This window comes from Lygodium microphyllum, chromosome 1 (genome assembly GCF_053477565.2).
Source record: "Lygodium microphyllum isolate KBCC chromosome 1, Lygodium_microphyllum_v1.1.10, whole genome shotgun sequence".
Classification (NCBI taxonomy): domain Eukaryota; kingdom Viridiplantae; phylum Streptophyta; class Polypodiopsida; order Schizaeales; family Lygodiaceae; genus Lygodium; species Lygodium microphyllum.
This window is the reverse complement of record NC_141135.1, coordinates 46,200,125-46,218,220: the sequence shown is the minus strand read 5'-3', so window position 1 is coordinate 46,218,220 and position 18,096 is coordinate 46,200,125. Positions and strand designations below refer to the sequence as shown.

The 18,096-nt window shown below is 41.5% G+C and overlaps 1 protein-coding gene across 8 annotated transcripts in view; it reads left to right on the top strand.

Moving 5' to 3' along the window:
* Positions 1-18,096, top strand: part of LOC148041067 (2-oxoglutarate (2OG) and Fe(II)-dependent oxygenase superfamily protein) — a 118,563-nt gene that overhangs the window by 84,489 nt on the left and 15,978 nt on the right. For all 8 annotated transcript variants that reach the window (XR_015690663.1, XR_015690659.1, XR_015690662.1 and 5 more), the window contains 3 exons: positions 5,251-5,370; positions 5,522-5,540; positions 5,672-6,136. Coding sequence is in view for 5 of the 8 variants with exons in the window: in XM_087676480.1 (XP_087532606.1) it covers positions 5,251-5,370; positions 5,522-5,540; positions 5,672-6,136 (604 nt within the window). In the remaining 3 variants the exon portion in view is untranslated. The remainder of the gene's footprint in view (positions 1-5,250; positions 5,371-5,521; positions 5,541-5,671; positions 6,137-18,096) is intronic.

The following is an 18,096-nucleotide window of genomic DNA, read 5'->3' as shown; positions in this document are numbered from 1 at the left end:
TATAGATCGAGTCAGTGATCTAACAGGATCGTGTCTCTAGGGCAGATGCTAGGGGGTCAAGTGTCAGGAGAACCGGGCAATGGACAACGTGGTGCTTGCCAATTGCTCAATCTAGCCTCCACGAGAGCCTCCCCACTCTCCCACATAAAACTTGTCCAACCTCTCCAGTAAGGCTCCACCTAGCCGCCTGTATCCCCTGGTGAAGTCCAACGACCTCTCCCTCCTGTGGAAGGCAAGGTCTCTCCAGGTATCACGTGCTCCAATTGCTAGCAAGAAGACCTCCCATGCCTCCTGCTCCTTCCTAGCCATGCCCTGGTAGTTTTTGCCTTTTCCCTATAGGTCCTCCAAAGCCTCCAGATTGTTGAAGTCTCGTCCAACGATCCAGGAGTCCACCTCTGGGAGTCCATCCACGATCTCCACCCATAACCTGCTGCGTGCCCTAACCTTCGTAGGGGCATAGACATTGAGGACTCCAAGGCACGAGTCCCCAATATCCAGTCTGACCCATAGAACCCTCCCTGCTACTATCGTCCCATGGTCTCGTACACAAGCGGTGAGACTTGGGCCAATAGAGGTGCAAACGTCTCCACTCCTGCCGTAGGCACCTATGGCGTGCTCCTAGTAAGTGTGCGAGCTGCCCGGAAGCACCTTTCCTACCCGCTAGCCTGGGTGGGGGTGAGCTTGTGCTCCTGTAGAAGTAAGATGTTGATCCGTCCGGCCAGGGCAGGCTGCAGCTCCTGCCGAACAATCAACTTCCTAGAACCACGTGTCCCACTGTAGTGGATGCTATTCACATTCCAGGATGCTAGGTGTAATCTCATGGGGGAACTTGTGACTGACCAAACAGGCATCGGTTCGGTGTGGAGGCTGCAGATGAGGAGGAGAAACTGTGAGGCATGCACGTACGCTTTGCCGCCGGTCTGGACGGTGAGTTCTAGTCCCCCATGGTGGCCCTTGGCCGGACCATAGGGGTGATAGATGCTCCAGGTGGTACTATCAATGCATCTATCAGCCATGTTGAGAGTTGTGACTCGGTGCACTGGTAGAAACGGGCCGCCTGTGGGAGGGGCCACTTGATCACGTCCCTCGGAGCTCTCCACCGTGGAGGGGCTGGAAAGATAATGCTCAAGTGTGGGACCTTGGCACCAGCCCACCAATTAATGTCCATCATGCACCCAGGCCATTGCTGTGCAAACAGTGCTAATCCTTCATCTCCCATCCACTAGGAGATGTGATTTGCCACCTGACTCTTCGACTTCTCCTCTATCTGTGTAGTTTTCGACTCCCCTGAGTGAGAGGACTGAAGAAAAAAGGCATAGTTTGGTCCATCCGGTGGTGCTAGTAAATGGGCCTTGCTCCTCCTTGACTTATGAACCACGAAGATCCCCACCTCTAGAGGTAGTGGGAACTCTCTGCGCTCTGCAACTCTCAGGAAGGACCATGGGCCACTGCGGAAGAATTGTTGTGGCAATAGTTGTGCCTGTCTCGGGAAGGTGTGACGGACGGCAGGGGCGGATGAGCTGGTGGCTGTATGGGAGGGGGAGGATTGCTGGTGCGAGGAGGAAGTAGGTGTGTGTGGCTCATTGCCTCCTGTGGGAGGATTGGGGGTGAGGCTGGGAGGGACCACCTAAACCGGGTGCGGATTTGGGGGGGGGGGGTGCTCGGTAGGGGAGGTGGTGGGGGGTATGAGGATTGAGGGATGGTGGGATGGACAGAGATGCATGGCGGGTGTTGGGGGGGGGGGGAACTGGTGGCCTTGGAAAGGGGGGGTTGTGGGCCATGGTCAAATAGGGGGGGGGGGCATGGGATGTGGGGGGGTGGGGTGGGTGTGGGGGCTGTGGAAACTCAGGTGAAGTAGTTTGTGGCGCGGGTGGTGGATGTGGGGGGTTGCGGTCGTGTCGGGTGGGACGGGTAGGGTGTGTTGTGGAGTGCTCTGTCGAGGGGGCGTGGCTCCCCCCCTTGCTCCCTGTTGACGAGGCTGGGTCTGAGGAGCTGGCTGCGCCCCCCCCGCCATCGCCCTCTCTGTTGTCTCTGGACCCATGTGAAGCCATCAACGTCCACCCGCGGGCCCGACGGCGGAGCTGCCTTGGCCCCGAAACGGTTTTGACACACCGCGGACGGATTCGAGGTTACGGACGGAGGCAGCACGCCCGGGGGGGGGGGGGGGGGGGCAGCGGGCTATCAGGGCGGGGGGGACAGTCTCTCCAGTGCGGGTAGGCGCCGGGGGGGGGGGCAGCGAATTGTCGGGGCAGGGGGGGGGACTGTCTCGGCAGGCCGAACAAGCGGGGGGGGGGAGTGGCTAGGCGGAGGGGAAAAAGTCAGGTGGGGCGGGGCATTCACGACTAGGTGTGTAAGCAAGGAAGAAAACAGCCAGCCCGGGGGGGGGGGGGGGGGGGGGTGGGAGCTGTCAAGCGGGGGGAATAGACGGGGGAGAGGGCCAGTGAAACTGAAGGATGCGATCAGACAGGGCGGGAGGGAGCGATCTGATGGAGCGAGGGGGTGCGAATGATCTGGGGGAGGAGCGATTAGATGGAGCGGGGGGAGCACGCGATGTGACGGGTGCCGAGCGAACTTTTTTCCCAATGGGACTTATTGCCTCCTGAAGTCTTAAGAGCCTTATTTTGCTTGCAAAGGCTTAGTGCATGACGTATGTGTCTTACTGTCTTTGTTGGCAAGAATAGCGAGGTGGCAAAAGGAGTGCCGGGGTGGAAGATGCATATACTCCGGTGGTGTAGGGAGCAAAGGCCAATGGTGATGGCCTTTGGTGGTGTGACTACTCTTGCCATAGTAGGAGCACCCAATGATGTGTGACTTTGTCTTTGGAGAAGGCATAACACCACTGTGTTAAACATCCAAAGGGAGGGTGGGAAGGAGAAGATGATGGTATCCCCTTGATATGGAATTTGAGAGTGTTGCCGACCCCACAACCTTTGTTTGCCTTCACTGATGAATAGTATCTTTAGCTCTTGGAGCACCTCTACTTTGATACCATGTCAAGAAATGGTAGGGTGTGTGGGGTGAGAGAGACAGACAGAATGTATGACAAACATTGCGACAAAGAAAACTCAAAAACATAGAAGCATGAATAATAGTGGACACTAAATCATGCTAAATGATGATATAATGGAGCTGAGCTCAAAGTGAGCCTGAGGGAGACCATGTCTCTAGGAATGGTGCTGAGGTGACTGGAGCATGGAGATGCTGCACTATGGATGAAGATGCTCTCTGCAGGGAGTGAAACGCAGTCCCTTGGGATGTTGGAGAAGACACTAGAAGATGATGGACAGCAGTAGAGGGAACAAAATGCTGTCCTCAGGGGCCGCTAGAGATGGAGTGCTGTGTGATAGTTGTAACCTGCAAAAATGTAGAGGGACTGATCAGCGATGAAGTTGTCAGCAGCTGTAGATGCCTCGTTAGGCTGCAGGAGACTATCCAGCAGCGAAATGCAAGGTTGAGGATGATGATGTCAAACAGTAAGGCAGCTGCTGTAACAGAATCAAACATGGAGCTGATGGCAGCAGAATTGGGTGCCTCAAGCTGAAAAATGAAAACACAGGGTAACTGTGAAGTGCGATGAAGATTAGATGCTGGGTGGCTGCTCCAGACAGTGAACACAGATCTGTCCTGCAACAAAACATGCCGCTGGCAGAGAGAATGATGTCACCAACAAGAGGAGAAAGTCAGATCAGCTGGTCAGACAGGTCTGCCCTCTGAAAATGCTGCCTGATAGATGATTGAACGGGGTGCCAACAGCAGATAGCACATGTAGATCCTCCATGAACTTAGATTTCCTCCATCTCGAGGTGCTGACAGCAGTGGAGAGTGATGAGTGGTGACAGAATTGGTGAAGAATGAAAACGCTAGATGTAGACAATAATGCCTATGCCTTATTTATAGGCATATGAGACATTGAACTATCTAGGCTGGTGTTGTCTTTGGTGGCCGTGGATACTAACAAATGCCAATAATACAAAGAAAGTATTTTTGGGGCTGTAACTGGAGACCAAAATTAGGAATTAATGCAGTACACTTGTTTTTTAATGCACTTAATACTTTGGTTGCTCAACAGGAGGTCCATGGTGTCCATGATTTCTAGGATGGTTAGATTCAAGGCTTCGGTCCCACGCGAGATCATCAGAGTTGAGTTAGAGGCTTCCCCAATTGTGGTGGAGGCTCTTGCCAAATTACTATCATTCATACGTTGGTTGTGGAAGCTATCCAAGACAGAGAATTGCATGGTTGACCCTTAGGTCTTTAGAGTAGCGCCACCCTTTCAATACTGTCTTGATGCATTGTCTCTCACTTTTGAGTCACACAAAGATGGCAAAATCATCAAATAAGACCTTATTTGGTTGGATACTAGGAGGACATTGCTGACACTAGTACATGAGTTGGGGACAAAAGCTTTTTATCAAGAGCATATCTCCACACTAGAAATGATGGCTTTATTGTTTGCCTAAGCTACATGGCCACCCACCTTTCTCATGGGGTTGGGCTATTGGCAACTTGGGCAGTTCTTCAAACCAACTGGAGATTGAGGCTGGTAGATATACATCCATACCTCTTGAGGAGTGCATATGCTAGATTTGTTAGCTAGAGGTAGAGACAAAGGAGCATTACATCTGCCGTTGTTCAAGGTGTTTTCAATGTATGTTTCAAGGCAGTTTTGGGCTGTTGTTTAGAGTCATGGATTATTCTAACCAAGTATATTTTGGCACCTCTCTCTTGGAGATACAAGGGCTTAGAGAGACTTTTCTTTGGAGTAGGGCACTTCATCAAAATCTATAATCACAAACAAAATATCTGTGAGAAAATTCATAGTAAAATTTTAAATCTTTCAAACAACACCGAAATAATAAATGTGCTATTGGACAAGAAATAAATAAATTATTGAGCACACTTTGAGGATCCACCAAGTTTCAAAGTGTGCACAACTCCCAAATTTAACAATACAGATGCTTAACACAAATACCGCAAAATTAATTGTCAACGAAAATCCATGTGTGCATAGTAGCCTAAATACCTGAAAGGGCAGGTATCTTGTTAAATTTTGAATGAAAAGAGTCAAGCCTTAACCTCTTGACATTCCCCTGTTTAATTTGGATTGTTAGTCTCTATTTGATGGTTTGCATCTTAATAGGAAGTGCACACATGATTTTTTCATCGAGCATATTAAGGGTGTAGAAGAAAAGTAGAATAACATTTAAACTGTTTATCATAAAAGTTGTTGATAGGGGCAGTGATATCCAGGTTTCACCAAGTGAATAGTGAAAGCTTAACCATTGCTGTTAACCTTTGGTGGCCTTCGTCAATATCAATGGCATTGGGTTCCCACATGGATGGTTATTATCTCCGTCGAATAGTTAGCAGGTAACATGCATTCTTGATGTAATAACAAAATAAGGTTCTGCTTTTAACTATGCTCTATGATGCACTATCAATCGTGAGATTCAAATTATTGATTCAATCCAAGTTTCTGCAACTCATTGTTTTTTCCCTGCCTTACATTGCTCTGAAGCAGTCTTTTGGATCGCGAGAAGGTACAACTTTTGCACTGAACAACATTATCAAACACACTTCTTCAAGTGGTAAATCACAAATTTAGATGTAGGAAGGCCTCACTTTCTCTTATTTTGTCAAGTTTCTCTCAGAAAGGGTATTCCATTTGTAGGAGCGGATCATCAGGTTCACATGTAAGAAAGCAGGAGATACCGAAGCTCACAAGCAAGAAAGTTCTAGTTCTAAGTTTAATCAGGGATATTGTCCTGCAAGATCAGACCCTGTGAAAGGGACACAAAAGAGAACTACACACAGTGAGAACAGAGAACTAGAAAAACAGTTTGCCTTTGAGCTTTTGACCCCATTACAAAAGTGTTGTCTTCAACATCTTTGTACATATTCCAACAGTAACACTGCACCTGTCCAAGAGGAGCAAACGCCCACCATAGGCCACAGTAGGTCATTAAAAGGTGATGATGAGGGGGGTGGTGAATATGTTGGTCCAAAGTCAGCAGGTCAAAGCCCAGGCAACCAAGTAAGGGAGCCCTTGATCGGATTGCTGGAAAAGGATGTTGCGGCGGAGGCTTTCAGCATCCTCGATCCTGTGTCCTTGAAAGAATTGCTGCTAGTGATGGTGGTAAGTACAGTTGACCTGCTTTAGAGTCCTCCATTGAATCTATAATTTAGTTGGCAGACATATGTGTTTTTCTGAAATACGGATTTTTTAAAACAGAGAAATGAATTTAACAGTTATATATGTTATACCTTGACTTTCATATCCTTGAGAACCCGTTTTTCCCAGATTCTTCAAGGACACATTTCAGTGAGGGTTTTTTCATGTGCATAATTAAGGCAAAATTGAAAGTAAACTAAAACAAACTCAACCAAGAACTTGGATGACTCTAGATACCATCATACTGACATCCGCAGGATTTTCAGCTTCCAATAGCAATAGAATATTAACAGCGTGGTGTGTTAGAGTCAGCAGCTCTCACTTTTGCAGCAGTTGGATTCTAGCGAATAATTAATGGAACTTAATGAATCCCCATTGAGTCAGCAGTTATACAATTTGCAGCAGTTTGACAACAGGAATAAGGCTTAAGCAGTAAAAGTTGTTGAACCACTAGTTTTAGGATTTGCAATTAATCTCAATTATCATGGATTAACCCTTCATTTAGGCTCCTTAAAAGAGCCCCGAAAAGCAATTAATGATATATTATTATTATTAAATGGCTTATTGTTGGCAGCACGCCAAATGCGCCCCAAATCCTCTATACATGGGAGTCTATGTGATTGCATCCTTTATTCCATTCATTCTAGCTAGCAACTTTCAGCTCCCTCATTGCCCGCTGCTACCCACACCCCTTCCTGGAGGATGTGTGAGTTCATACAGCTTTGATTGCTGCCTCTTGCTGTCTACACAGTCTACCAGCCAGGTGACCTGATTTCAAAGAGCTTCTACCGTATTGCCTTTATCAGATATCCATCACCCAGCTGCCTATGACCTGTTCCATCACCCTACGTACCTGTGTTTTTCATCTGTTTGTTGCCATCCACTGTTCCTGGTCTTGCCTTCTGCCTCTCCAGGTCTGCATGTACCCTCATAGGCTACTACATGCCTATCCTGCATGAGAATTGCATCAATGCTATCCCCATATGTATCACTATGTACCACAAAATGTTTTTCAGCCAATCAAAACTGAATTGGAAGTAAGTTTTTCCTTCAACTGATTGAAGGGTGCAATTTTTTTCTAGCCCATCTAAATTTTTTTTTCTAGCCCATCTAATTTTTTTTTCGTAGCCCATCTAAAAGGCACTGCTTACTTTGGCAAGGCATGATGGGGAGAGAGAATCTTCAGAAAATGGTGGATGAACCTCTTGTAGTAAGAACATAACCCAATGAAATTCTGAACATAATGCAAATTCCACAAATTTAGCCAACTATTAATGGTCTCCACTTTAACTATATCCATCCTAACACCATCCTTAGAGATGGTGCACCTCAAAAAGTGAATCTCCTTCAAGAATTCACTCTTCTTGTCATTAATTATTACAATTGATGCTTGAGAAGTTCTTGAAAAATCATACCCAAATGCTTTTTATGCTCAGCTTCATTCTTTGAATAAACACTGGCATCATCAAAGAATGTCTCCACAAAAGATCTGTGTTGGCAAAAGATCCTGTTATCATTCGATTGAAAGTTGTTGGAACATTAGTAAGCCCAAACGGCATCATTAAAAACTCATACAAGCCAAAGGTTATCTTGAAAGGCATCTTAGGCTGATCTTCTTTTTGAATGTGTATAAAATGATACTGACTTTTCAAATGCATCTAGTTGAATATTATAGATCCCTCAAATTTGTCAAGGATATCATCTATCCTTGGAGTAGGAAAACAATTCTTGATGGTATTCTTCTTCAAGGCACGGTAATCAATATATATGTGCCATGAACCATCCTTTTGGATCAAAAGAATAAGAGGAAAAAGGGGATGAGCAAGGCTGAATCGGCCCCTTATCCAATAAGTCCACTTCAAAATTTCTTTTGGTTTGGGCTGAATCTGTATGGTGGCCAGTTTGGTGGATTACTGCTGCGAGAAATCAGTCCTATCCTTATTCAACTTAGACAACTGAATTTCAGCGTCATTTTCACTCGTATTCCTAAACATTCTCTAGCACACACCCACCCATCCACCAACCCCCCCCCCAAAATTTTCTGTTGTACATGTCCAAATTCCTACAAATCTGTTGCCTTTAATTGTCTCGATGTCTTCACCTCCACCTCAAAGCTACTAGTGAGCCACATGTTACAAAACTCCCTGAATTGTACCCAATTCTTTGTGCTTTTTTGTGAACTACAAGATTAATGCACCATTGTTGTGTAGTCCCCTTGAGGGAAGTAGATGCTTTGCACCTTGGATCCTTAGTGTAGTTTCCACCTTAATAGACTATGTCAAAGTGCTGAATAAAGGTCAAGCCTTCATCATATCATGCACACTAGGAAGGTCTCAAACTTTATTGATAATCCTCCTTTGTAATCTTTAGCTTTATCCCTTAGAGTGAGATTTGTCATAGATAGGTGGCTGCTCGGATTGCTTTCGGCGGCAGGTGTTCAAGGACATATTGCCAGAATCAAGGGTCTCTTGCATTGGCAGTTACGTCTTATCCACTATGCTGATCTTCTCCCTTGGGAGAGGATTTAGTCTTTTGGCATACGGCAATCTTCTCTGTTCCATTGCCATGACCTTGTATCATTTTGTGCATATAGTCATCCTACATCTTGTGATCTTGCAATCTTGTACTTTTTTCATAGTTAATACAATTACCTATTACGGGGAAAAAAAAGATAGGTGGCTGCCAGAATCCAGGCTGATTTGCATTGGTAGCTTCGTAGCAAGACATAGGTGCTGAATTCACATTTCTGGATGCTGGTATTATCATACTTGTACATGGGGCTGCATCGCAACCTGAAAACCTGGCTGAGTGTCCAATTTCCATACATAACATTGTGTGGATTAGCTTGGATACCAGCAAACAGATTCCCTTGCAACCCTATTTGTAGACCACCACTAGTGACTTGGCCAGCCTGAACATTGGCAGCCACAGCCTGAAACACAAAGTCCCTTCCAAAATAACTTGGACTTATAGATGGTGGCTAAACTGCTTGCTGCACCTGCTGCACTTGCTAAAAGTTACTATCGTGTCCACGCACCTCAGCATCAAATGCAAAAGAAGAATGCTGAGCTGGAACATGCTGCATTATTGACCCCATTTGGCTGCTGTCGAACAACAAACTAAAATCTAGTGAGTTGTCTCCCAGCCACACAAGGCTCCTGAATTGGTGTATCTTGCTGTGTCTCCTTTGTTTTGAAGAACCCAACAATGCTTAGGATTCTTCATAAGCTGCACAAAAGTATCCACTGCTGTAGAGAGTTGAGTGAACCTGATAAGTGCAGTAAGTAGTTGTGCTTTGAATAAAGCATCATCATGTGCATGAATCCTTATGGTCTCCCTAGACCCGGAAACAACATCATGACTTGGTACATTATCCATTTGATCTCCATATGCTAGAGAATGATGATCTGATACATTTGTACATCTTTTGCATTGTAAGTGCAAGGAAGAACGTGAGAATGACAATACTTTGGAACTTAACCAACTTGATCAATTATCACCATGAAAATGAGAGAGAGAGAGAGAGTCGACACCACGTTGAGAGGGGAACTGCTCCCTTCTCATTTTCAGGAATTTATTGAAACAAAACCACGGGTACCAAATGCTTGAACCATACCCAAAAGGGTTGATTTGTTGCAATTCTGAAAACTAGGGTTTTGAAACCTTAATATCTGCAAACTGTGGGCAGCAAGTTGATTTTCTTCTTTAGTGCTTGGATTAGATCAAGCTAAGTAGAAAGTGTTTCTTGGATGCGAGATAGATAGGAGAGTACAAAGCATGTGACGAAAATTTTAGTATGAGAGCTTGTCTCAAATGAAGAGAGAGAGACCTCCAATATATAGGTGCGGGGCTTGGGTGCTCAAAAGTGGAAGGTAGAGTTTACAAATGATAAGTGTTTGTTGAAAATGACAAGTGTAGGGACACTTGTCTCTTCAAAATGACATGTCCTCTTTTAGATGTCACATGCCACTTTTCTAGAGAAAGAAGCTTCCAAACCTTCTACTCTAAAAATCTCTCAAATTGCTAAGAATTTGAGATAGCTACTGGAGACAAAATTGTTCCTTCTGAAATTTTGGAGCCTTTGAGATGAATAGAATTTTCATTTGATCAACTTTCAAAATAACCTCCTAAATCTTAGGAGTTGCTAAATTTAGCTTTTGGAGAGCTCTATTATATAGGTTCACTGGTCCATGGTTTGTTTCTTCGATTGTGAGTATCTGGTTTCACTTTCTGAGACCACTCATTAAATAGGTTTCTAGTCAGTGTGACTATTTGCGTGTAGACGTCTTACTCATTTGAGCTTTTTGGTGAATTTGATCGCTCTAAACTTTTAATTTCTCTTAGGCATCTCGTTAATGACGATCTAAGTATAATTATCAGGCGTTTTGGCCATTAGCTACCATTAACTAGAAAGATGAACATTCAATTATATTTTGAAACACTTAAATAATACAAATCGCCTTTCAAATTACATGAGTATAAAAATAATTAATATACAAAATGTTTATTACATGTCTCCCTCTTGAAATCCATCTTGTCCTCAAGACGTTGCTTGAAGTATTTCTGATCCTACAGCTTTTTCATAAGCTGTAAGTATTTTTGGATAGTCTTTAAAATACTCTTCTGGCATCTATTTAGAATAGAAATGAGAGTAAATTTTTAAAATTTAAAATGAATTTTCTAAAAATGTTTCTTTCTCATTTTCTAATCATATGAAAGACTGTTTGCTCTGGTTGAAGTATCTCCTCTTGTTTATCTACTTTTGATGGATTCTATATTACAAGTTCCAATGGTGGAGGTTCTTTATAAGGCTTCAAAAGATGGATATGAAAAACATTCTAAATTCTTCAATGCTTTAGAAGTTATAACCTATAATAAACATCATTAATCTTTTCATTGACTTGAAATGACCCATAATTTCTTGCTACGAGCTTAGTGACTTGGGATGAAGGCTTGTTAAAGCTTCTTGGACGAGCTTTGTCAAATGTCAATCACGTTCAATCTTCTACTTGTAAAATCAATTGTCTTTGATGCTTATATATATATATATATATATATATATATATATATATATATATATATATATATATATATATATATATATATATATTTTTTTTTTTTTTTTTTTTTTTTTTTCCTGAGATCTTTGGATAGCTCGTTTAACTTGGGTAAATGCTGTATCCATATCATGTACGAACTTATCGGCATGAAATATCTGTTAGCGATTACCAGTCCTTGGCGGAGCAGGCAGCCACGTGGCAGTCTGGTACAGTTGGACTGTACCAGTCGGCTGTATTTAATGCAGCCGACCTGCCATATTTGATCGCATTATTCTTGGCTATTTATAGCCGACATTCTGCACATTGTTCCAAACTTGTGTTTTGCAGATTTCAGGCTAGAGATTCGAGCAGACTGCAGCGTATTTCGAGGTGAACAACAGGTTGTATCGTCGAGGTGGAGACATGCAGTCCCGCGCACTGCGCCCGTGTATATATCTGCATATCTTTGTATACAGCATACCTTATACAACAGATCTTCATCTTCCACTGTCTCTTTCTCTCTCTCTCTTCTCTCTGTGTTCACTCTCTCTCTTAGTCTTGGTCCCACGCTTCCGCATCGCTGCACTCTGACAATATCTCCTTGTTTTTGAGAATAGGTAATAAGAGTGGTTTTTCATATATAATCTCAAATGGTGTTTTACTTGTAGAAGTATGAACTATGTTGTTATAGACCTACTCTACTAAAGGCAAATACTTTTTCCATTGGTGGTTGGCTTCATGGCAATAGCACTTAAGCATATCCAATATTGTGAGATTGACTATCTCACTTTGACCTTCTATTTAAGGATGATAAGATGAAAAGAAGGTAAGCTTTGTATCCAAATTTTCAAAAAGAGCTTGCCAGAAGAGACTAGTGGTTCGTGAATCTCTATCACCTACAATGGATTGTGGTGACTTATGATACTTAAAGATTTGTTGAATAAATATTCTAGCCATATATTGAGACTTGATAGTCTTCTTGATTGGAATAAAATGAGTTTGTTTGTTAAATTTGTCTATAATAGTCCATATGCCATTCTTGCCATTTGTTGATTTTGACAAGCCAAAAATAAAATCCATAGCAATGCTTTTCCAAGGTTGGCTCGGAATCGGTAATGGTTGCAAAAGCCCTATAGGCTTTTGGCAATTAAACTTAATCTTTAGACACATAAGACATTCTTTGATAAATTTCTCAATGTCTCATCAGAGACTTGGCCAAAAGAAATACATTTCAAGTGCCTTGGTTGTGGCCAGGATATCACGATGAGCCATGTAAGGTGCCGCATGACATTCTTCCATTACTGTAGGCCTAAAATTTTCAGTAACATATAATTTGGTCTCTATCGTAAGAAATTGGTCTTCAATAACATAAGAGTTTACCCTTTTACCAAGTTATAAATTCTCCTAGATGATTTTATAATCTTCATTAGAAGCATATATGTCTCCCATACTAGTGTGTCTATATGATGAATCATGGACATTGTATGAATTTGAGATCTTTTTGATAGGGCATTAGCTACCCTGTTTTGCTTCCGAGGAATATGTAGTATTTGAAAGTTAAATGGAGATAAATAATTGGTCTATCGAATATGCTTTTAAAAAATCTTTGTTGGTTGAGAAAATGATTAAAACTATCATGGTCTGTCTTGATGGAAAATTCTCCACCTAAAAGTTTGTGTCTCTAATTTTAAAGCTTGAATGATGGCCATTAACTTCTTTTCATAGATAGTAGTATTTCTTTTTATATTTTGTAACCTTCTGCTTGCATAAACAACTGCATGCTCTTCTTGGTTTAAGACTGCATCAATGTAGTCTCTTGAAGCATCACATTCCACAAAGAAAGGTTTTGACAAATGTAATTAAAATAGGTCATTTCTTGATATAGAACTTAAAGTTTCAAAAGCTTTATTTTCTAGTTTGGTCCATTGGAATGCCATTGCTTTCTTGGTTAAATCATGCAATGGTCTAGTAACCACTGCAAACCATTTAATGTATCTTCTGTAATAAGAGCATAATCCCCAGAAACTTCGAACTTCATGAACACTAGTCAATTTTGGCTATTCTATAATAACCTTGACTTTTTTTAGATCCATCCGAATTCCATCTTAAGATACAATATGGCCTAAGTAGTGAATCTCTTCTAAGAAAAATTCACTCTTTTTGCCATTGACATAAAGTTTGTGTTTGTGAAGTTCTTGAAATACTATTTTAAAGTATTGCTTATGCTCTTCTTTATCTTTTGAATGAATCAATATATTGTCAAAGAAAGTACATGTAAACTTCCGATGTGCAGTAAAGATGTTTTTCATCATTCTAATAAAGGTTTGCAGGAGCATTGGTCAGATCAAATGGTAGCACAAGAAACTCATATAAACCGAAAGTTGTCATGAATGCTGTTTTATGAATATCTTGAGGAGCAATCCTTATCTGATTGTAGCCACTCTTCAAGTCAATCTAGCTGAATACTTTGGATCCATCAAATCGATTCAAGATATTATCAATTCTTGAAATGGGAAACCTATTCCGAATTACAATTTTATTAAGGGTCGTGTAGTTCACACACATAGGCTAACATTCATATTTCTTTTGCACTAAGAGGACTGGAGAGCAAAAAGATGAGAAAATGGATCTTATTAGACCCTTTTCCAAGAGCTCATTCACTTGCTTCATGATCTCCTCTTGTTGTGGTGGCCTATCCTTTAAGAAACTAATTTGGTCCTCGTTTGTATCCGAGATGAACTCAGTAATTTTAGACTCTTTGTTAGAATCTTTAATAAAATTCAAGTACGAGGAAATAGACTTTCTCATTGTTTTACAAATTTGTACATGGGATAAGATGGGAATAGAGTTTCCTTCCACCCCCACATCAAAAGTGCATTTTTACCCTTGAAAGGAAATATAAACTTATTTGATTTCAATCAATGACTGGATCTATTATTCTATGCCAAGATATTCCTATTATAACATCACAATGACCAATATCTCCCATGACAAAACTCTCATGATCTCTACATAATCTTCTATCTCAATTCGTAGTTTCCCAAGAATGGAGTAACTTCAAACTCCATTCTTTGAAAAGCAGCACCTAACATTTTTGGTGTTCCAAACCTCTCCTTTGATAAATGTAGAGTTTCAACAATTTGAGGATGGATATAATGATATGTAGCCCTTGTATCAAAATGAATGAGAACAGGTTGATTAGCAATCTTATCCCAAGCCACAAAAAGCTGCATTTTCTCTAATGGAGTTTCATTCTGTTGCAAGGATTCCTTAGGTATAGCATTTGCTTGAGGTGTCTTTTGGGGTTGGTTTTCCTTCCTTGCCTTATCAGGGCATTGACCAACCATGTGTCATTTTTCTCCACAAGAAAGACATCGTCATTTTCTAGTGTATATTCAACTAACTGTTGATATGCTAGCTCTTTTTGGATGGCAAAGATGGACTACCTCCATCCTTATGCTTTGGTTATTGTTTATCTGCCTTCTTTTGGTCAAACATCTTGATCTTCTTCCTTTGTGGTTCTTCTTTTGAGGCTTTACGAAGCATCCATGGCATATACACTCCAACTTCTAAGGTTGCATCTTGGGCTACTTTCAAAGTATCATGCTTTGTCATCTTGTGTGACATTAATGTGACATTAAAAGTGACATTTAATGTAATGTTAAGGTCACAAATATTGAATGTGACATTAAAGTGACATTTAATGTGACATTAAGGTAAATCTAGGGAAACATGCACGAGAATGACCATCCGGGCTCTTGGGCGCCCGAACGGGGTTAAGGGGAGCCTAGAGAGTAAGAGAGTCCAAGAATAGTAGGACTCACCAAAAGTGGACGGCTGGCAGAGGAAACGGGGAGAGAGGAGCCAGCACTTATCTAGGCGAGGTTGGGAGGAGAAACGGACTCGTGCTCACAGAGGAGAACTATTCTTCTTCAGGCTTCATCATTTTCTGTCTTTTCCTAAGTCATCTTTCATTGGTATCAGAGCCGTGTGGATTCCTGGAGATCTTCAACGAAAGGGCAGTGACGGATTTTCAAGTGCTCCGCGATCCATTCAGTCGACAGTCGACGGACCCGTAAGCTGCTGGTCAAACGTTACGTGACACGTCACGAAAAACTTGACGTGACGTGTAATTTTGGTCACGTAACGTATCGAAAGGGCAGCCACTTTTTCACGCCTGTTCGTGAACGCCGTAGACTGATCGTGGGCCACCGAATCCTGGCCACGCCTGTCTGTGAATGCCCCTCCATGAACACACCAACAAAGCACGCATTCTTCTCCTTTTCACGGGCTGAAGTTGAAGTTATTTTCTGATACGTATTTGATCAGTCGACTGCGTGTTCAGAATTCTTCTTTTCAGCCTCGACTGTATTTATATCACAAGTACAGGTTCAGCAAAAAGCAAATTCAGGAAAGGGACATTGATGGCCTGCGTGATTATTAAAGAAGGGGGCTGAATACTAGTCGTTCTGCAAAGAAGCTCCATTTTCTGCGTGACCGACTTTGTTCGGGCGATAAAATTTATTACTTACTCTTCGGGTTTATTTCCAAACCAGCAACAACTGTCTGCCATTAAAATCAGGGAAGTACTTTACTTTATATGCAAATTTCTTATCTTTGCTTTCCAATTCCAGTGTATTAATGGCAGAAAAAGGGAAAGAAAGGGTAATGGAAAGCTCTAGTTCTGGGGACCAACCTATGGTAGATCCCCATGAACCAAAAATACAAGAATAACAATGGGAAGAATTTTTTGCTACACGAGAGCAATTCGATGATCTTACTGCTCATGTGCAAGCTCAGGGGGTTGAAATGGAATTTTTAACCCAAACACTCACTGAAATAAAATCTCAATTAACTTTATTGTTAGAAAGAGATAAAAATAAGATAGAAACCTCGGATGTCCCATCTTCATCGAAAGATTTAGATGTGACTATGCGAGATCCTAAGGAACCCCAACCTTACCATAAGTTGAGGGATAATCCAGTTCTAAAGGATATGAAACCACCTCAATTTTACGGGAAGGAAAAAGATAGGAATAAAGACACAATATTTAATTTCCTCCAAAAATGGGAAGATTTACATAAACTAAAAAATACCCCACCACATCTCCAAGCACTGGAGGCTAGTTTAACTTTGGGGCCCAAAGCATATAAGTGGTGGCGAACTTTAAAGGAGGCAAATAAAATACCTGAAACCTGGGCTCAATTTGAATCCGTCTTTTTGAAAGAATTCCTTCCTGAAAATGAAATGGAAAGAAATTGGGAAGATTGGGATTATGTCAGACAAAAGGGAAGACCCCTGCTGACATATTTGGAGGAATATCGTGAGATAATCCTCAAATTGGAAGGAATAGATGAATTCCAAAAAACAAGAGGATTCATTAGGGAACTAGACAAAGCTTGTAAAAAGAAGTAAAAAGGAGTTCACCTAAGACGCTGGAAGAGGCAATTAAATTTGCATTAATTCATGAAGATAGTATGCGTCCAGGTACACTCACTAGTCTCATTGATACGGAGCCCAAGTCTAAGGAATTGGAAACCTCAAAATTTGTGGGCAAATTTAAAAGGAAAATGCCATTCTTTAAGGGTAAAAAACAACCTTTTGAAAAGAAACCATACATAAGGCCAAAGTTAAGTCCTGATGACTTTGATAAGGCCAAAAAAAAAAGTTGTGTCTCAATTGCCTATCCCCTAATCATGCTGCTTGGAATTGCCCTCAAAAGAAAAAAGGGGAAGACAAAGGAAAAGATAAGGACAAGGGCAAGGGAAAAGAAAAACAAATCCATGTAGTGCAGACCTTAGAATTAAAGGGCCATGAAAAGTATAAATCTTTAGAGGTCTTGCACATGGATGTACAACATAAGTGCTGTATGTCAACTTCTATGTGGCAGCCTACTTTTGGGCCACATGATTTACTTAGAGTACATGGATTCATAGCTGGAAAGAGGGTTAGAGTCATGATTGATGACTCTGCCACACATAATTTTATAAATTATGCACTTGTCAAAAAATTGAAACTTCCCCAACAAAAGAGTGGGCATTAATATGTTGTTCGTATGATGCAAGGCCAAGACAATAAAATATGGGATACAATGGTATCCAATTTGGAAATTGAGATTCAAGGATATAAAGATAAACTTGATTTCCAAATAATGAACATGGAAAGAGCTGATATTGCTCTAGGGAGGGAGTGGCTATGGGGATTGGAACCATCCTTAAAACGTAGTTATCACCATAATACACTGGAATTTGAAAGGGATGGTAAGACTTTTGTCATTCAAGGTGAACATGAAGTATCTGATAATCCTTTGCTGTGTTCTACTGAAGTTCAGAAGCTGATAAAGAAGGAAGTTTGTGAGGTATATATGTTATGGTCTCTTCCTGTACAGAACACTTTTACTTTCTGTAATATAAAGCAACAATTTTCTTATGGTTGTGAGTTGAATGTTAATAATGAATTAAGTAGTTTGTTAGATGATTTTAAAGATGTGTTTCCTTCTGATTTACCAAGTGGCCTTTCACCAGATAGGGGTGATATAAATCACCCAATTGATATAAATAAGGATACACACCCTATTTCTAAACCACCGTATAGGTTAAGTGAAACATAGCATCAAGAAGTTGAAAGACAAATTAAGGATTACCTGGATAAAGGGTTTATTCAACCCAGTAATTCACCTTGGGCTTCACCAATTTTATTGGTAAAGAAAAAAGACGGTTCTATGCGACTTTGTGTTGACTATAGAGCACTTAATAAAATAACGGTGAAGAATAAATTTCCTATGCCCAGAATGAAAGATCTTTTTGATCAGTTACAAGGGGCAAAATTCTTCACAAAGATAGATTTAAGATCAGGTTATCACCAAGTAAGAATTAAGACACAAGA